Raw genomic sequence first — 20,386 nt, forward strand, 5'->3', positions numbered from 1 at the left:
GTCCGGGACCGATAGAGGTGGATTAATTTTCATAAAGAAAGATGCTCCCCCTGGCACAGGAGGCTGTTGTTCGATTTGATGAACAAATTAAAAAGGACCAAAACAAAAAGGGGGGATTGTGATATGTGCTAATTTGTTACATCAACTCGTGAAGTGATTTTACCATGAAACTAGGCACTAAGTACGGGCTATCAACTCGTGAAGTGATTTTACCACGAAACTAGGCGCTAAGTACCGGCTATCACCACAATGATTGTACTGAGCCAGCAGAGCGATATTGCATTGTGAAATGTATGCACGCGACCTGAAGGGCACCATGTACAACGCAGAGGAAGACCCCAGCTTTCATCCCGACCCCCCCCAGCAACAGCCGGTGCAACCACAGAAGTTACAGGCATATAAGGGGACTGTGAGCGGGGGATTGCGCGCGCCGTTGGTGGAGCAGGAGACTCCCCGGCCGCCCAGCGCTGTTTTGCTTACTTGTGACTTGCTCAATTATTCTATTAAATTGGAATTTATGCAACCTGGCCCGAGTGGTTGTCAATTTGTCGCGTTTACCTATAACAGACTGCTGTCAAAAGCAAGGAGAGCTTGGTCTGGCAGGAGAGCTGATTCTTCGTCCAAATAACGGCATCTGGATCCAGCTGAAGAGGAGACTGAAATCTGTGTGATAGGGAAAGTTAAAGATTTTTTTTCTTAAAATCAGTGAGGTCTTCTGGTGTTTTAGGTAGTTCTTTGATCAGTAGTGCACACAGAAGTATTTTATGGAGTTATGAGTTGGTAAGGAATATTCCAGAATGTATAAGTTTTCTTGCTACTTGCAAAGTCAGGACCATGTCCAAGTTGTATTCATTTTGTCTTTGGTCCAATTCCACCCTTGAAAAACATGATTCAGAGTTTTAGTCTGGTCTCTCAAAAATAACAGAAATGATGTCATGAATCTATACTTTGTGACTGCCTGTATCAGTCACCATTGCAGTTACAGTGGTATGTTTTGATGGAGGAGTATCTAGTCTGGTGAAGGATATCACTTCTTAAAGGTTACCAGTGTTTGGTGGTGCTCTAGGATTTTGTAATCACTGAGGGCATTGCTCAGCTTGTTTGGTTATTGTGCTGTCTTTATCTTTGTTCTGTTTTTTTTTTTTTTTTTTTGTTCAGTTCATTCAGCAGTTGGTGTCATGTGCCAAACTGTTCTATCATCTGTGTGGATGCATCTTTGCTAGTTTCCTTAAAGTTCAGTCACAAAAAGAAGGGGTAGATTTGGCCAGTGACTTTGGGACTCACAGTGAAAGGATGGCAAATGTCCTTCCCAAAATGGGCTGTTTCTGTGTTCTTTTCTTGGTGTTGGATTCTCGTTCATGTAATTCAGAGGGCGTATGTCCCCTAGGTTAAAAGTTAAACTTCTTTCATATTTATGTATATTTCTCCTCTTCAGGTATCAGTTTAAGAATGTTAAGAACTTTAATAAATGATTATTAGCACTGTTTGTTTGTTTGTTTTCTGGTTTTGACAGTTTGTTCCTGAAGCTGCTCAGCACTGCCAGCATCTTTTCAGGTGGAGATGTGCTGCATTGATCCTTTCTTTGTGCGGATGATGGCTACTGGGGACTACAAACTGACTCTTGCTCTTGCTTTCTTCAGTACTTGTAGCCTTCTACATAAACAACAAATAAGCTTCCTGCTTTAACCCTGTTGTAATCATGCCTGTTGAAAAACAGGGAGGATCTTGCTAAGAAAAACCCTTTGCAACTGTAAATGAATTGTGGTGCTTACCAAGTTAGCAACTGGTTACTCATTAAACCTACTGCGAATGTTGTGGGTTTTGCAAGGGATGGCGAAAGTGCCTGATATTCCTTAGTTGGAGTAAAGGACTAATGAAAGGAGCATACCACAGTTTTCCAGAATGTGTTGTGTACTTCTTTCATCTTTCTGTCATATTGGATCCATTTTCTCCATGCTCTTCTTTGGGTCTTTTTTCTTCTTCCAGTAATGATAATTTTATTGATTTCCTATCTAAGAATCCAGACCTGCAATCTAGGGACTAGCAGAAGCCTGTGTTAGCATAGCAGCTGTGGTTTGAAATAGCTACCGAAGAGGACGCGTGCCTTCTGTGAACACAGACAAAGTTTCACTTACGTGAGAGGCTGAGTAAAAGCAGATTTGCACTGCTAGACACATTTACTAAAACAAAGCTTCAGTAACTGGTAGTGCCCACGAAAGCCCAACACTGAGCAAATAGCTCTCCAGACAAGAAAAAAGCATAGCCCCACATGCTAATCACGTGGTAGACAATCTTGTAGAAAACTCTGCTGATAGATGTGTCCCCCTTTGCAGAACATCTTCCTTTGAAACTTGTAGTGAAGGTTCTTAATGAGGGCAAGTCTTGATGACATAGGCCTCCGGTGCCACACCTCTCATTTCTTCTTTCTGAGCATTTCTTTTACATCTCCTTTCAGTGTGTCTGCTGCCTTTTGTTTGTAGCAGCATCACCACTGCCAGCTGCTGGCAGGATTCTGCAATGTCTTTCCTGATGCATTTCCTGCTCTCCCTCTCCCACCCATGGCTTTTCACCCTCTCTTTGCTATTTCACTGTTTTTAAATTTTTCCTGTAGAAGGAATTATCAACAGACAGAAGAAACAGAGATTTTGACTCAGACTCACAGTCTGCCACTTCATCTAGCTGTCAGCTGGAGGAAGGCAGTAAACCGCAAGGTTTTTACGTAGAACAAAGTATAATCGCCTGATGTTGATCTCCATCTTACAAGGACAGAAGGTGAACCTCTTAGTCCTGCACACTAGCTTCTTTTCTGGGATGTCACTTGAATGAAAGAGGGGAGCGATGACAATGTAGCTTGCCTTTGTATGTGCTTGCAGAACAGGGTATGTATCTGTTACATTCTGTCATGAACTAATACGAATAACAGCAATAGTATCAAAGTTCATTTCCAGCTGTGTACTGTGTAGAAAAGTGCAAGAGCCAGCATTTGTGATGAAGTGTTTGCTGGGAAATTACAGGAGCAAAGTGCCAAAATTTACTTCTCTCTGCTGCCACTGGCCATCTGCCCTTCCTAAGCTTCTGATATCCTGAGCTTTCTCTGTGTTTCTTCTCTTAGTTGCTTTGTTTATGCCATTTGCTGGTTTAACAAAAATGCCAATGTCAGTTTTGGTTCAAAATTGAACAGGGATGTAAGAAAGCTTTTGTGATATGCTCAGGCCTCAGGAATAGGGGATAAAGTTTTGCAAATCTTCAGAAAAGCAGCCAGGTTCTGGGTACTGGTACCCTTGAAGTCTTTACAGTCCTCTGCTCTGGAGAATCCTGCCTTGGACTGAGCTATTGCATGTGAGCAATGCTGTCTTCTTGACAGACTTCTGTTTAGCCACAAGGTTTCTGAGCACTGGAGGCTTTGAGGAACAGGCACTTAGCAGCCGGGCAGCAGTGAGAGCAGACTCTGGATGCTCCTGAGAGGAGGCAGGAAGAGAGCAGGGCTCGTGATGGGTGCTGCATTGCTTTTCCCCAGCACTTCGGAAGCTGCTTGCTGGCCTGACCCGCCTGGAGGCTCAGCCCTTGGAGAGGAGCCGTGGGGGAACAGCCCAAGCCCTTTCCTGTGCCTGTGCTCCCACCTGGCCAGCGTGCTTGTGGCACTGCCTGGTGCTGCCGGCTGTGTTACTGGCACTCTTTAGCCTGTGAGTGAGCATTCAGTAGTGAGATCAGCGATGGTTATTTGAGCAGAGAAGCATCTCTGTGCTTTGCTGTGCTCTTGATCTCAAGTCTGTATGGGCTCTGGTTTGTGTGACCCCTTTCAGCCATCAACCCAGCACAAGAGAAGAGCGCCATGTCTTAAGCATCTGAAACTCTTCAGGTATCATGAGTTGGAGAGCCCCAGAGCAGTTCTGTGTTGTGGAATGATGTTCCCTGAGCATCTGAAAGCAGACATAGAAAGTGTTGAACAAACCCATCTTCCCCAAATCAACAAAAAAGGCTTTTTTTTCCTCTTGGTAGCAGTTTGTGTTTTTTCCTTATATGGTCTTACACGTGATTAGTGAAGGCTCCTGTGACTTTAGTCATGTGAGGGCAAGGAAGCAACACTGTTTCCTGACACTGTTTGCTGTGCCCTCATGAAGTGCTTATAGGAAGCCTCTCGGCTGCTCTCATTCCACCTTATCTGCTGGCTTGTTTATAATTTCTTTATTTATTTTCCTGGCATAGAGCTGTGCCTCTGGGCTGTTTGTGCCAGCTCCGCCTCCTGCTCTTGTGGCCGGATCCAGGCACTCTGCTCAGTGCAGGGAGGCGGCCGGCAGTGACGCTGGCTGCAGGAGACAGAGGACATCTGGTCTCGTCGGGGACAAGGCACGGAGCAGCCAGCTGGGAGGTGGTAATGGAGGTCCTGCAGGGAGGAACCCAGCTGCTCCCCTGGGGGACCGGGGTCATTGCTTTGCTCTTGACAGTTGTGGCAGTGTGCTCCCTGCGCTCCCTGATGGATCACTGGTGGCGGTGGTGGGTGATGAAGCCGATCCCGGGTATCAGCCCCTGCTATCCCCTGCTGGGAAATACTCTGCTCTTTGAGCGGGAGGGAGAAGGTAAGGGCAGCTCACCCTGTAGCCCCGCTGTGAGGTCCTTTCTCTGTGTGGGGCTTTGCTGCAGGAGCTATGCCTGGCAAGGGCCTTAGGGGCTGAGCAGTGGTGGCTGTGCAAGCTGCAGGGTGTGCTGTTGCCTTTAGGTCACTTTGGGGCTGGCAGCGACAGGGAGAAACTAGATGAGAAGTGGGCAGTGGAAGGGAGAGGAGAAGAGTGGAGCTGTGTAATTGTGGGGTTATTATCAGTCAAAGATTAGATGGAGGTCAATTTGAAGGTGGTTCCCAGGTTTCTAATGCTGGACTCAGACCCATTTTTAATTCTTAATGATGTGGAATATGAATGTTGCAGAACATTTTTTTTTTTGGCTGCTCTCATGGGAAGTACTATTTCACAACACAGCACTGTATTCCCAGCAGGGCCATTATCTGTGATCCAAGCAAGGCTTTTAACTTGGGAGGAGAAAAGCTTTTTTAAGCAATAATCTTTCCCCAAGTGAGCATGTGCAAGGGACTTAGCATGCTGAACTGTTAGGTAGTTCGCAGAATTAGCTGAATCTTACTCTTATGCATTAGGTACAAAAGAACTTCCTAAGTATTTGCAATACTTACCTCAAATGCAAACATTTCTGTGCTGGTGGTGATCAATGGTACTTTCTTTTTCGAGAGGGAGTAAACATGGTACACATTCCTTTTCTCTTAGGTAATCTGCTTTAAACATGAGCACATTTCTTTCTTGAGGAGCCTGGTATAGTGTGAAAGTTACTCTGCCTGTGCTGTCAGTGGAATAGCAGACTCTTTTGAGTGTGTTTGTGATGCCTGTGTATGCCAATCTGCTCTCTCTGTGCACACACATGTTCCTATTTGTGCTGATCCTTCAGGTATGAAGGACTTGCTCTTTAACTTCCAGACAAAGCCAGAGGAGAGAATTACTGGGTCATGGGAATGTGGTAAAGACAAGAAGAATACAAGTATGGGCACACACATTGTCTAGTGCTGACACGTGCTGAGACACGATCTCTCTGCCTGTTCAAGTGGGCGCACGCTTGCATCTTGTGACAACATTGTTTCCTCTGGATCCAACCCTGCTCCTTCCAAAATACAGATGCAAGAAATCTTTATTTGGTGGAAGCAAGGGCAAGCAGCTTCCCCTGAAGCTGACTTTGGGAAGCAGTGGCAGGATCACAGTTAGAATGTGGTTATGAGGCTGACTGTGAGGCAAATCTTTTTTGAAAGAACATTCTTTCTGTCTCCAGAAAGCAGTTTGATGGAAACTTTTACATTCTGTCGAGTCTCTAATCCCCTTGGTTAGCAGGAGTCACATAGCTTCTAAGCTTTAATTAAGCCCAGGACCTTCCTTCTTTGTTCCTGTTTATTTCTGTAAATATGAATGAAGATTGTAGTTTAATTTTTTTTTCATCAAAAATGTAAAAGTTAAGAAAAATGAAATTTGGGGGGAAAAAGGAAAAATTTATATAGTAAAAAGCAAAATGACTTATTGTCCTTCTGATGATGATTTTATTTGTTGATATCCATGTACAAACTCTTGTGCTTCTGGAAACTTGTGAACTTGCATCATAGTCATGTTAGAAAAAAAATCAGAAAATAGCAAAATAATTTGATACTATTAAGCCTTTTGGATAAGGTGTCATTATAACTTGTGCCTAAGACTAGATAATGCATTTTCTGGTCTGGGTATCTGTTAGGAAACAAGCATTGTATATGTTTCCCTGGGTTTAGGGACCTTTGAATTGCCAACTCTACAGAGGCCTTGGAAGGAGTCATTTTTCCTTTAATCTGGTTTCTCAAAGGGCAAGGGCAGGATTTAATCCCTGAATATCCTGATAGCAGACACCACCTCTAGAATTGCAGAATGAACCTGATTGCCTTCTGTGATGAGATAATTGGATCTGTGAACAAGGGGAGAGCAGTGGATGCTGTTTACTTCGATTCAGCAAGGTCTTTGACACCATCTCCCATGGTTTCCTTATAGCCAAACTGGCAAGATATGGACTTGATAAGTGGATGGTAAAGTGGGTGGAGAACTGGCTGGACTGCTGGGCTCAACCAGTATGAAGTCCAACTGGCAGCTTGAGTGCTAGTGGTATCTCTCAGAAGTTGATGCTGGGGCCAGTGTTGTTTAACATCTTTATTACTGATGGGATGGAGTGCACTCTCTGCAAGTTTGCAAACAATACTAAATTGAGGTGAGTGGTGGATACACTGGAGGGAGGGCAGGGCTGTTATTCAGAGGGTCATTGACAAACTGGAGAAATGCCCTTGACAAGAACCTCATTGAGTTCAACAAAAGCGAGTGCCAGATCTTGCCCCTGGGAAGGACGGGGCATGCTGGTGCCTGACTGACTAGAAAGCAGCTTTGCAGAAAAGGGTCGGGCTCCTGCAAACACCAGATTGAACAGGGGTTAGCAGTGTGCTCTTGCTGCAAAGAAGGCAATTGGCATTCTGGGCAGTTTTAGCAATAGTGCAGTCATCAGGGCAAGGGAAATGATTATTCCCTTTTATCTGGCACTTGTGAGACTGCATCTGGAGTATTAAGTCCAATTTTGGTCTTCCCAGTACAAGAAAGATATTGCTATCCTGGAGTGAGTCCAGTGGAGTGTCAAGAGGCTGGAGCACATGGCATAGGAGGAGAGGCTGAGGGAGCTGGGTTTGTTCAGCCTGGAGAAGAGACAGCTGAAGGGAAGGTAGTTGCCATCTTTAGCTATATAACTGGGGGGGAGGATGTTAGAGAGGACAGAACTGGACCTTTCTTGGGAGTGCACAGTAGTAGGGCAAGAGGCAACAGATGTAGGCTGCAACACAGGAAGTGAAGTTTAGCAATAAGGACAGAATTTTTCCAAGATAAGCACGATCAGGTACTGGAACAGGTTGCCCAGAGAGTTTATGGAGTCTCCATCCTTGGAGATATTCAAAATTCAACTGGACAAGGCCCGGAGCGACCTGATTCAAGCGGGAAGTTGGACTAGATGAGCCCTGGAGGTCCCTTCTGACATAAATGATTCATTGAGTCTTTGTGTCCTTAGAGGTGAAGACATCTGAATTGCCAGATCCGCAAAGGCCTCATACGGGGTCATTTATCTTTCAGTAAGGTTTCCAAAAGGGCAAGAGTGGAGTTTAATCCTGGAACAGTCTGCCATCAGAGGCCTCTGCTAGAATTGCAAATTGTCACTGATGGTTAGGGCTGTGAAAGAGTGAGAGCATGCAGGCAGGTAGGAGTAAGAAGTAATTTGTTTGCAGGTGAACATCGATGACAATGTAAGGGCTCCAAAGATATTCTTCAGGAGACCAGCTGTCAGAGACTGGCCATTTCAAGTGATACAGATGTGCACTGCTCTGCCATTAGAGTGTACTACAATGTCTCTGTGTGCATGACAGGTTTACTACCTGTGAATGAAGTCTTGGATAAGAAAAGGCTTGATATCGTTTTTGGAAAGTAAGCAAGTGTCTTAATGTAGCAGCATTTTGACTAGTGTCAGCTAAGCATAAATGTGAGCATAGTCTTAGTAAAGTTTGATTTAGTTCAAGTGATTACAAAGTGTGGTAGTATAGAAGTCCCTTGCTGCAGTGCTCTGAGATAGCTTTAAAGCTGTCTTAGCTAGAACAAGCTGGGTTTTCTCTAGAATCCAGTGCTTTCAGGAGCGTAGACATAAACAAGTGCTGCTGCAATACAGTTAATATATGAGTGCAAAAAATGCAGCTTGGTTGTAGCAGCAAGGTAAAACTACAGCAAACATCATTTTAGGGCATATTAGGAAAAGCAGATCATTACAGAATTTTTATCTATTCAACAAGTGCTTTTCTCCGTTTTAATTTGTTTTTACATTCCAGGTTTTTTTAAACAACTGCAACATTATGCTGAAGAATTGAGGCATTTACCATTGTTCAAACTTTGGATAGGACCATTGCCTGTTATGATTTTGTATGACCCTGATAGTGTGGAGGTGAGTATGCTTGCCTCCTTCTTCCTACTGTCACGTAAAAGCAGCGCCCAGCCTGTTAGAGATGCCATTCTTTCTGTAAAAATTTTGAGACTAAGGGCTTGCAATGATGTTGAAATGACACTGGACGTTATCCTCTGACCCGTTGCTAAAGAAAGGCTGAAAGTGTGGAAGAGAAAGCCCAGTCTTGGAAAAATTCAGTACTAAAGACAGGGGTGAGCAAATGCGAGCAGCAAATCAATATGTTTGGTAGAAAGAAGTGTCTCCTTCAGCTTTGTCTTTTTCACCTGTGCAAAAGTTTTTGCTCCCCAGAGCTGACCTGGCTAGTAGATGGCAGGGCAGACTGGACCACTGAAACAGAGGTAAAACATTGTGAAATGCTGGCTGCAGCGCAGGTGTGTGTGTGACTGTCTTTTGCATAAGAACTCAATTGGCCTGTCCTTATGCCCCCGAGGTTTGGGGCATTTCATTGGAGGGATCGAGGCTGCGTGAAGTAACGTCAGCTGAAGTAGTCTCTCTCCATCTAACAAGGGATGCTTCTTCCCCTCCCCTGCTTTTGTGACAGGTTATTCTGAGCAGTTCGAAGCACATAGAAAAATCCTACCTGTACAAATTTCTACAGCCGTGGCTGGGCACTGGACTTCTGACGAGGTATAGTAAAATGCAGGCGCAGAGCTTTTTAAAACTTGCAGGGTATTTGACAGGAAGAGTGCTTGGTGGCAGCGCTGTTGAGTGGTAGAGACATGGAGATGATAGCTGTCGAAGTCTTATTCCTTGTGGTGGTCTTGGTAGCTATTTAGTACCTCACATCTGCTAACAAGATTTTGGCGTTATTTATTTCTCAGCAGGTTTTCAGCTCTTGTGGTTGCAGACAAGAGTGTTTGTTTATTTCTCTGCATGTTCACTGTCCTTCCTAGATTTCAAAGGCCTTCAAGAGGGAGAATGACCATGGCTAGTTTTTCTTTCTAGAATCTTGGAAGTGGAGTGAATTTAAGTTTTGAAAAGTGTCATCCTCTGGCACGTGGTGTATTTTAGTCCTTTATGTTGCACTCTGGATCTTTTGATTGTTGTCACATTTGACTGTCCAGCATAGTCTGACTCTGGCAGACCCGTGGCTGTATGTGTTGTTTATCTCGGCTAGAGGAGCCCAAATTTGTGTGAAGGTCCTGAGGTTGGTGATGCTTTGGGGCAGGATAGGAGAGGATCTGCCCCCTGTCCTTGATTTCCCTTGTGGAGTGGAGGCTCGTAAGAAGGGCAGCCTGGGAAAGAGTGCAAGCTGGGAGTGAGAGGAGGGATTGGTGTCCTCCGCTGTCTGGTGGGTAGTGCAAGGTTCTCCTCATCCTTAGCGATGGGCCGGTGGTGTTGTAAGAGCCAGCTGTGGTCACGTGGTGTGGGCGGTGCAAGCATATGTGGAAGGCAGAGGAATGCCTCTTATCCTCCTGTGTTTTGTTCGCCACCCTTAAGCATGAAGGGCGGTAATTGGTAGCAAAGGGCAGAGAGCTGAATTTCCTGGTGGCCGGCATGATATATGCTCCCCATTACTGTTCCTTCCTGAATGGTGGTTTTGTCTCCAGGTAGGCTTCTAGAGGTGTTGTGGCTTCCTTGTGCTTGCAGAAATGTGGTGAGAGGCAAATGTTCCAACTTCGCTGCTCAGGGCAGTAGTGAGAGACCGTGAGCTGATGAGATGCCCTGTGAAGAAGTGCCGTGTGTAGTCAGCAGATGGAGGCAGCCATAGGTGGAGGTTTGCAGGGAAGACAGGATGAGTTGGTGCTTCGATGCTGAATGCTTGTTTTGTCCTATAGACAGACGCTTTCTGCTCACTTCCTCTGACCCTGTGCACTGAGCGACCCCGGGGCTGTATTGCCTGAAGGCTTGCTGGCATGTCCTTTGGGTGACAGCAGCTACAGAAATGGCTGCTTGTGCTTAGTTGGAGCCAGAAGCACATCCTGGTGGTGCCTTCTGGGGAGTGCTCTGGACAGCTTGAAGAGTCAGCAAAAGCACGTCCGTGTGTGAAGGCATGGCAGGCTGCAGTTTTGGGTGTGTGGTTGTGCGATGGTGGGAGCCTTGTCTCCGAGCTGAAGTTTTAACACTTCCTTCTGCCCTCTGAATTTTGCAGCACTGGAGACAAGTGGCGGACGCGGCGGAAGATGATAACTCCCACGTTCCACTTTGCAATCTTAACCGACTTTCTGGAAGTTATGAATGAACAAGGGAGTATTTTGGTGGAGAAACTTGAGAAGCATGTTGACAAGGAGCCATTTGATGTCTTTTTCGACATCACTCTGTGTGCCCTTGATATAATCTGTGGTAAGTCCTCTCTGGTTATTGTGGAGGGGCTGTGAATGCTGCAGAGGCTTGTGAGTACAGCTGCTGCTGTGTGCCGGCCTCCTGTGAGGAGATAGTTGAAGAGGAACGTCCTTGCTTACTGTGAAGGCATTTACATGCCCTGCTGCCTCAGCCCACCACCCAGTCCATGCTTTCTCTTAGGATGCCTGTGAGCAGGTGAGTGGTGAGCTGAGTTTGTGGGACGGGGTTGAGGTAGGTGTCTAAAGCGAGGCTGTGTTGAGGAGCAGGAGTCCTGGGCGTGGAAATGTAAAGCGAGCCCATCGCCTGGGAAGGGATGAATGCATTTACCTGTGGAAGGGGGTGTTGAGGTGCCGATCAGAGGCTGTGAGCAATAGGAACTTACTAGATGCAGTGACTCACCATTTCACTTCCCACTCATGAACCCTTGGTCCCTTCCTCTTTGTAGAAACTGCGATGGGCAGGAATGTGGGTGCTCAGGAGAATAAGGATTCTGAGTATGTTCGTGCTGTTTACAGGTAAATGGAGACCTTCCTGGACTACTTTGTAGTTGGGCTGGAGTTGATGCTGCCTATGTCAGGAGTACATTTACTGTGTGAGGAAGCGGTGGTGTTGGGGGGCGCAGGAGGAGATAGGAAGCCAAAATGGCAGGAGAAACTGCTGCAGTTCTTGAGACTCCTTCTGGGATGGGTATACACAACGGGAGGCTGAGGCTGTGAAGCGGGTTTGGCTGCCATTGACTTAGTCCCTTGTCATTGGAGGTAAAAAGTGCTGCAGTGCTGCATGTCGGCATGATTGCCAGAGCTGGGAGGGTGCTAATTTAGGCAGCGCATGTTAAAGCTGAGTCACTGCTCCTCTGCAGTGGTATTTACCCTGTTCAAACTGTACAAGGCTGTCCAGCGGGTTCAGAAAAGCCATGGTCTTTCCTGCTACCGCAGTGGTGTTCCAGCCCAGACGATAGGTAGCCCCTTGGGGCGTCTGACTCCTTTCCTTTTCTGAGGCTTGTTGGGACAGGTATGTTATATAAAAGGAGTAGAGTTAGAGGGCTTGATTCTCCTTGGTTTCCTGCCTTTTTCCCAGTACCCAAATGGTATTGCAGGTGGGCCTGAAATGGGTCTACAGGTAATTATTGCTCCTCCAAGTCCCTTCCTGCAGCCAAAAGCGTGTGAAAGAGCTAAATAACAATGACCAAGAGCCCTTCAGAGCATGCTCCGGTGTACTTGAGCTCATATATCGTGTCTGATTGTTTATTTCAAGCACTTTGCATGTGCTGCATGCCATACATGCCATAGGGACAGTCAAGTGGGAATGTAAGATGACTTCCAGAGGGCTGTTTGAGGTCACAGGGCAGATATTTTGGAGGGCTGGTGCGGGCTGTAGATCTTTGCAGGATGTGGATGTGGCAGGATGTGGAGAGGAACTGGATAACTGAAGAGATCTGTTTCAAGAGGATTCCCCCTAAAAGAGAGTTGTATGATCTCTTCCTCAGAGATCACTGCTTAAAGATGTAATTCATGGCGATGCAGAAATGCTGGGACAGGTACAGAAATTTTGAGATGGTCTAAAAACAAGAAGCAAAGGCAAAGAGCCTTCCCTTCAGATGAATGTGTTTAAACCCACAAGTTATGGTTAGTTCTGATAACGTAGGGGCAAGTACGGCTGATTTTGTTTCTTGGAAGTGTGCTGTGGATTTACTTTTTGTCAAGAAATGTTACTAAATGTAATTGTTGTGCCCCCTAGGATGAGCGATCTAATCCAGCGGCGACAGAAGAGCCCTTGGCTTTGGCCTGATCATGTATATGTGCTGTTCAAAGAAGGAAGAGAGCACGAGCGGAATCTCAAGATCCTTCACAGTTTTACAGATACCGTATAGCCTCTTTCTCTCTCTTTCATTTTATGGTGGAGCCTAACTGATGGAGGGAAGTTCTACACTAGTAGAGATTTTTCCAAATGGGTGATGAGGTTCATCCCCATTCACATAAATACATTTGTGTCTTATATTTGGGTTGTCAGGAAGACAGCTCCTTACCCGTCTGTTAGTTTGTCAGTAACAGCAATACCAATTAGTTAACTGAAGGACTCAGTTCTGCTGTTCTGAGAATGCTGGAGATGCTAGAAGCTCTCCACCTGTGTCTGGGTGTTTAGCCTGGAAAGAGGACACTTGACCATTTCTCTGATACATTGTTTTTTTTGTTTGTTTTTTGTTTTAAATAGTGGAAATAAACCTGTGTGATGTATGCTGACTGGGTGCGTGTGCTCCATGTCTCCTATGGCTAACATAATGTTTTGAATCTCAGGTCATTGCAGAAAAAGCTGCAGAACTTGAAAACGCCAAGCAAGGGAAATGTGATGCTGATGGCAACTGTGAAGGCAGTGGCCCCAAAAAGAGAAAAGCTTTCCTGGATATGCTCCTGAGTGCCACAGATGATGAAGGGAACAAACTGAGCTACAGGGACATTCGTGAGGAAGTGGATACTTTCATGTTTGAGGTACTCAGGGGAGCTGTTGTGGGGTTCTTTTTTTTTCTGAACCTGAGAGTCACCATTTACAGCCAGTGACTACTGCTTAGCTCCGGAGGTTGCTTGTAGTATCAAGTTGTTTTAGCCCTGGAAGCATGAGAGGAAATGACTGCATGAAATTTTACTGTGATGCACAGATTCTTCAAAGCAAGGAATTACCCTTTAGTGACACAGTGTTGTTTCAGAAAGACGGAAGCTTTAGATCCAGAACTGTGTCCCCTGGTGAAATGCTGGGCAACACTGCATATGTGAGCAGGCTGTACTCATGCAAGTGGGCGAGCAATAAGAGCTTAATGGCTGACATGGTCCATGAACTCCCAGCTCCTGCCGTAAAGCTCCTTTGTGGCAATGAGAACTCTTAGTGGTTTCTGTTTTTTCCCTTACATTTTAATTGGTTCTCCTCACACTTTATACCTTGTCACGTTGGCCGACGTTTTTCCTTTGCTCTCCTGGTCTGTCATGATTCTGCATTGCTATTGTCTTCTCTTGCCTGGTCCCCTGTCCAATGAAGGATCTGAGCAAGGATGTCAGTTCTCCACACACCTCCTTTAGGTGGACCTGAATTCTACCCCAGAGGAGCTTAATTCAGAAGTAGTTACTGCTTTTGTAACCTAGAAAAACTCTCTTTCTATCTTACCGTTCCTCAGCTGCTCTGTAGTGAGATTTGGAAGAGGCCCGGCATCCTGAACTTCATTACAAGGGCACCCTTTTAGTCCCCAAATCCTGTGCTAGTCAGCTTTTCCCTTTTCCTGTTGCCTTCCTTTTCTTGTTTCCTTTCTCCCCTGTTTCCCTTACCTTCCGAGTGTTTGTGCAGCGCTAAAAGCTGCAGTAGGTGACCCCTTTTTCACAGGAAGCAAAGAACCCTTCCCTCCTATGGCCACCGTACTGTCTCTCATTTGACCTTTCTTGATAGTTCTGTGAAGATTGTGGCTTGTCTCTTATATGCATGCTGTGGTGTAGCTGCTGGCACCCCAGGCCTCATGCTGTGGACGAGACAGTAACCAGGCAGGTGAATGTAGGTCCGTATTGCTGTGTAGGTGTGCTGACAGATGCTCTGCCGTACCTCACTGGAGAGTTCTAGCTGGCCCTTTGCAAGAGCAAGCGAGAGAGAATTTCTGACTTGTGTAGAGCAGCAGGTGTCAGTCACGGGATTTTTGAAGAGGAGAGAAGAGCAAGCAGCGAGGGTCCCCATCTGAGACAGAGTAGAAAGGAAAGGCCAGGCTGGTTCCCCCAGCTGAAATGGAAAGCTTTTGGGAGGCAAAGGAGAAGGAAGCAGGATGTTTGCTGTTTTGACGTCAGCCCTCTTCGCCCTTTTTGGTCAGTATTCAGGCACTGAATCACTGGTCCCATCATACCCTGATAATTGATGTGATGGATAGAGTTCAGCAGTCTTGACTTTTCTTTTTCTCTTGGTTGTTGGACTGCTGTGTCTGGTTTTCCGTAACAGCCGCACACGAGCGTGTTTACACAGGTTGCCTGCGCACAGGGAACAGTGTTGAAGTGAACATCTTTGTGAATCTGGACCTCTAGGGCCACGATACAACGGCTGCGGCTATGAACTGGGTGCTGTACTTACTGGGGCATAATCCTGAAGCCCAGAAGAAGGTTCACAGAGAACTGGACGAGGTGTTTGGTACGTTTCCATTCTTTCTTTATTGGGGCAGAGGAGATGCTGGCCTTTGTGTGTGGGGATATGGTACATTGTCCTTTGTAAGCCTAGATATCGAGGGGGAGGTTGGAACATGCCGTGCAGCTGCCCTGGAGCTTTCAGTAGGTGGAGGTGGTTGGGATGAGCTGTGGGAGACGTCCGTGAGTGAGTATTGAGAAGGTAGCAGCCAGCGTTGGGTCCTTGGGTTGGGGCACGTGCTTCTGATGTCTGTTGGTGTAGCAGCTCCTGCTGCGTGCTTGTGGTATTCGACAAGAGTCCTGGAAGGGGGCTGGAGTGAGGTGTCCCAGGAAGAGTTTAACAGCACTGTGAGAGTCCTCGCTGAGAAAAAGGATTCCCAACTTCCAGTGCCAGAGTTTAGTGTAGTCTTGTTGCTGCTGCTTGAGTAAGTTGGAAGCCTTTTCAGGGGTGTGTTTGCGTCACTGGAAAAGGGAAGTGTCGGTCTTACTGCCCCTGTTTGTCTGTTTTTTGGACAGGTACCAGCGAGCGTCCTGTCACGATGGAGGATTTGAAGAAGCTTCGGTACCTTGAGTGTGTTGTGAAAGAAGCCCTTCGGCTCTTCCCTTCGGTTCCGCTGTTTGCCCGTACCTTGCGGGAGGATTGCTATATTAGTGAGTAGTATCCTGCTTGGCCTGTTTGCGCCACTTGGAATCCTGGCGGCACCTTCTCAGCAGAGGTGTTTCCCAAGGAAATGGCAGTTTTTGTTCTGTACAGCAGTTTATCAAAGTTGCTTACCTTGCTGTTGTGTTGACTCTTTTCCCCTGCCTTTCTCTTTTCCCCCGCAGAAGGCTATCGGATACCAAAAGGCACAAATGTTCTTGTTATAACTTACGCGCTGCACAGAGACCCGGAGATCTTCCCTGAGCCTGAGGAATTCAGGCCCGAGCGGTTCTTCCCTGAGAACTGTAGGGGAAGGCACCCGTTTGCTTACGTGCCCTTCTCGGCTGGTCCCAGGAACTGCATTGGTAAGTAGTTGAAGAGAAAGCCCAGATAATGTAGCAGTGCTGCTCTTGGTGTGGTGGCCATAGCAGCAGAGAGTGTATCGGAGATTTGGGTGGTGACGTGCTTGATGGTCCTCTCTGAAAAATTCTGAGTGCTGTCTCGTGTGTCAGCTTTGTGCTTGAGCTGCAAGCACGTTTTGTTTTCTCCCGAGGCGTTCCTTTCCTCCCAGAGTCCAGCATATGTTACGCTGTTGTCTCCTTCCCATTGCCTGTGCAGCCCAGCAGCATGTTAATGGGGTGCTGTGTCAGGACAGGATTGCTTCTGGCTTTCTGGTCCTGGGTGTCAGCAAGACAGGTCGTCGTGGAGCAAGAGAAGGCAGAAATCCTGCATTTGTTTTGCTCTGGAAATGCCCTGCCTGTCCTGGAAAATGGTCTGAGAAATGTTTGTTGAGATTTCTTCTCCCAAAACTTTGCAATACAAATCGCATCTTCTTTTGATGTTAAATTTAGAATAACTTCAGGGATACATGGTTAACCAGGATTAGATCTTCCCCTGCTCCAGAGAAGGCTCAAATTTACGGTGATGTGGATAGGTATTTCCCAGTGTGTGTGGAGAGCCCAGTGTATGGGAGAGCTTACAGATTTCTTTGTAGACATCCAGCTTTTTAAATAGTGTACAGTGATCTATACCCTTTGAGGGTATAGCACTTCCAGAGTATGTTTCTAGTTTCAGTTCAATCAGTGTGAATTTCCTGAATTTTGAGAGTTGGCTTGCTTTCTCTTACTTCTGTGTTCTCTCTCTTCTTCCTCACCTTTCTCTGAAATGTAATTCAAAGTTTTTAATCTGTGCTGGGAATTTTTTGTGCTAGCACTCATCAAAGGAGGTAGTGCCTTGTCATTCTGCTACAATTGTACCATGTGTTGTTCTTGTGTATGAAATAGTGGGGTTTGTGTCTTTCATCATTCCATCTGGTGAGTCCTCTCTGTCTTCCCTCTGGTCTCTGAACTCTTCCCTCCCTGCCTATCCAGTCTATGTAAGATTCATGATAGCAGTGTTTTTTGCATTAGGTAAATGGCAGACCCACAGGGTTGGCTCTCCACTCCTCTTTGCCTGAGCACTGTGTGGTACAGGAGTTTTCTCCAGGAAGGCCAGAGGTGTCATGCAAGGACAAGCGCTGGTTTCACTGGTATTGATATGACCTCAGTTTTGTCCCACACCTGGTTCTGTTCTCAAGGCAGATGCACAGTCCTTGCTGTGCTGTGTTTCTAGGCTTATTGCTGTGGTCATGCAAGTGCGGAAGTTGTTGAAGTTGCAAACCTGACAATAACACCTCTTTTGCTGCCCTGTAATCTGTAGGTCAGCGCTTTGCACAAATGGAAGAGAAAGCCCTTCTAGCCCTCATCCTGCGGCGCTTTTGGGTGGACTGCTGTCAAAAGCAAGGAGAGCTTGGTCTGGCAGGAGAGCTGATTCTTCGTCCAAATAACGGCATCTGGATCCAGCTGAAGAGGAGACTGAACTCTGTATAATAGGGAAAGGAAATTCAATATGTTATTTTTCCAAAAACTCTTTAGGTTGCAGAATGTTTTTAAATCGCATGTTTTGATGGCAGTCCAGTTAGTGAGGCTTGGAATCTTTTGGAACTAAAGTTGTTGCTGATTGTTTCATCAAAGATGACGATGTGATAGTCCTGAAGTGCTGTAGTCTTCTAATGCATGAGAACTTCATGTTCATTTTTAAAGTGCAAGTCTTTAACCATCAAATCTTAGTGCCTTGTCTATTCAGATGAATTGCAACAATGCAAAGGAAAGGAAATAATGGGGTGAGGAGTTGACCAGATTTTACTGTGTTAGTGAAAGCTCCAAACAACGAACAAATGTGCTCTTACGTTTTAAGATCCTGCAGGCAACATAGAGAGATTCTTGCTAGGTGATGTTAAAGAGGAATTACAATGATGGACCTAAATGCCTCTGAAAATTTTTAACTGTTCCTACTTTAGATTAGATTCTCAGGCAGATGCAAAACACACTCAGCAGCTAAGATGTTAATGATGACAAAAAAGCCTAGAACAACTTCAGGAAGCAAAACAGCAAATATGTTGAGTAATGTAGCTGAAATATTTTTTAAACAGTTTTGTTCACTACTTCTGCAACAGCCTCAGTTGGATGCTCATAGATGTGTTGTTTTTTTTTTTTTCCTGTTGTGTCATTCAGAATGGAATTTGAGAAACTTGCAGGGATAACTGTCAAGCCTGCAGGTCTGATTTTTCTTTTTTCTTTTTTTTTTTTCTCCGTAGAGAATGCAACAGTAGCATGCCTCTACCAAGACTGCTGTATTTATATCCCACCGTACCACCAAGTCAAGGAGATACATAATTCATTCACTCGTTCAATAGAGTAAAGGTGTCATAATCTCAGCTTGGAGTTCGGTTATATTGAGATGTGTCCTGAGGCATTCACAGAACTTCAGTAATTTCTTCCATTCCCCCACATTCTGCCCTATGAAACTTTGTATTTTGAAGGAGGATAAGGCAACCACACAATAGACAAAAACATACAATTGTTAAAGATCATATTTTCCTGAATGTTCCTCTAGTTATATTGGTACTATAATCCCCTTCATTTAACTTGTGGAAACATGTAAAAACATGGCCTTAATCCATAAGCCTCAAGCCATGCCTCAAGACTTTGAAGGCTCCTAGCTATAACTAGATGACATTTTGGCCTTTGGAATAGATGGGCTATTTCTCACGCAGAGTCATCAGCTGGCTGTAGTTTTGCATGTTGCAGCCCAGGTGCTAGATTTGTCCTTCAGGTCAGGTCTAAATCAACAAGAAGCCCCACAGCAGACTTCAAGGCTTTTGCAAGCACTGGAGAAGAAACTAGTGCTAGACCAAGCTGGGGTCCTCCAGCTGCTCTGCCCTTCTGCTCTATGCTCACGCTTCTTTTGGGTGGTGCGTGTTACCCCAGCATTGACCCCCTGGCACTGCTAAAAGGAGGGCATGAACAGATAAGCTTGTTTGTCTTTTATCTGCTGATGCAACTTCTGTTCTGACCCTCCTTAGTGAAACAATCTGTCAGGAGCCTGCATCCTAGCTGTCCCCTGGATGGTGCCTCCCAGCCAGTGGGAGATGGTGTCTGCTGTGGCCCAGGGGACAAGGCACAGTGCAGCCAGTTGCTAGGTGGTGATGGAGGTCCTGCAGGGAGCCACAGGAGGATCCAGCTTTTGATAGTCATGGCAGTGTGCTCCCTGCGCTCCCTGATGGATCACTGGTGGCGGTGGTGGGTGATGAAGCCGATCCTGGGTATCAGCCCCTGCTGGGAAATGCTCTGCTCTTTGAGCAGGAGGGAGAAGGTAAGGGCAGCTCACCCTGTAGCCCAGCTGTGAGGTCCCTCCACTGCGTAGGACTTTGCTGCAGGAGCCAGGCCTGGTGAGTGAGGGTCTTGGGGGCTGAGCAGTGGTGGCTGTGCAAGCTGCAGGGTGTGCTGTTGCCTTTAGGTCACTTTGGGGCTGTGGATGAACTACAGAGAGAAATTGGATGAGAAGCTGGAAGCCAGAGCTGATACAGCTAATACTGAACTGGTCCACCTCTAATGATTAATGTGTTACAAAGTAAGAAAGACGCAATCTGTCCTTACTGCTTTTGTTGATTTTATAGATTCTTTTCTTTTGTCTGTTGTACACTTCTAATAACACAGGGTGGTTTAATGCATAGGATACCACTGTACTTCATAAAACATTAGAATAGAAAAAAAAATTTTGTAAGTTTTCTGAATAAATTAAAAATTTCCTTGAACCTGCTGTATTCTTTATATTTTGATAACTTGTGTTTTGCCTTTTTCTGAAAATTAAAAAAAAGAAAAAGATTTAACTACCTAGTTTACGTAAATGAGATCACAGACCTGGACAAATAATTTATCGTAATTGCTACCTTTCTATTGCCATAAAGAAAATGAAAGTGATACAACAATGATGATAAAACTTTTCTCACTTAATTTTCAAAGGCAGTTTTCGTTGTTTGGTAATGGCGAGAAGTTAATTTTACAGGGTTGATTGTAAAAATAATTTTCTTTATAAAAAGATAACTTTCAGAGACTACCTTCTTATGCTAATACACGTAAAACAAATGACTCATCTTGCGTTTTCCCAAGAGATTCTTTGGTAAAGATTTAGTTAAAACTTCTGGGTACTTGGCAATGTGAGCTTTGCAGGTGTACAAGATTTGCATTCAGAATACATCTTCTCAGGACATTCAGTATGTATCTGAAAACTGGAATGGTACCTCATGTGTTTTGTTGAGCCCTGTCCTTAAATCGAGGATTTTCAAGACAAATCAAATCTAACATTAGTTCGTTTTCTTCTGTGAGATCTATTTTGTCTAAAGTTTTTTAAATTAACAAAACTGTAGCATTCATTTCCATAAGGAAAT

General features: G+C 45.4%; 1 protein-coding gene across 2 annotated transcripts; it reads left to right on the plus strand.

The window, feature by feature from the left end:
* The first annotated feature begins 4,090 nt into the window (after positions 1-4,090).
* Positions 4,091-19,753, plus strand: CYP4V2 (cytochrome P450 family 4 subfamily V member 2). Of its 2 annotated transcripts, none has more exons than XM_067297990.1 (11): positions 4,091-4,577; positions 8,420-8,532; positions 9,095-9,180; positions 10,646-10,836; positions 11,282-11,351; positions 12,574-12,700; positions 13,131-13,322; positions 14,883-14,985; positions 15,495-15,629; positions 15,804-15,983; positions 17,028-17,310. In XM_067297990.1, exons 1-11 carry the CDS (start codon positions 4,376-4,378, stop codon positions 17,072-17,074), a joined length of 1,446 nt encoding a protein of 481 aa, XP_067154091.1. In that variant the 5' UTR covers positions 4,091-4,375; the 3' UTR covers positions 17,075-17,310. The 2 variants fall into 2 exon arrangements, with proteins under 2 accessions (XP_067154091.1, XP_067154090.1); XM_067297989.1 differs by lacking the exon at positions 17,028-17,310 and adding an exon at positions 17,317-19,753 and having other exon boundaries at positions 4,092-4,577.
* The last annotated feature ends 633 nt before the right edge of the window (positions 19,754-20,386 follow it).

The sequence above is a fragment of the Apteryx mantelli genome, chromosome 5 (assembly GCF_036417845.1).
Source record: "Apteryx mantelli isolate bAptMan1 chromosome 5, bAptMan1.hap1, whole genome shotgun sequence".
In the NCBI taxonomy this organism is placed as follows: domain Eukaryota; kingdom Metazoa; phylum Chordata; class Aves; order Apterygiformes; family Apterygidae; genus Apteryx; species Apteryx mantelli.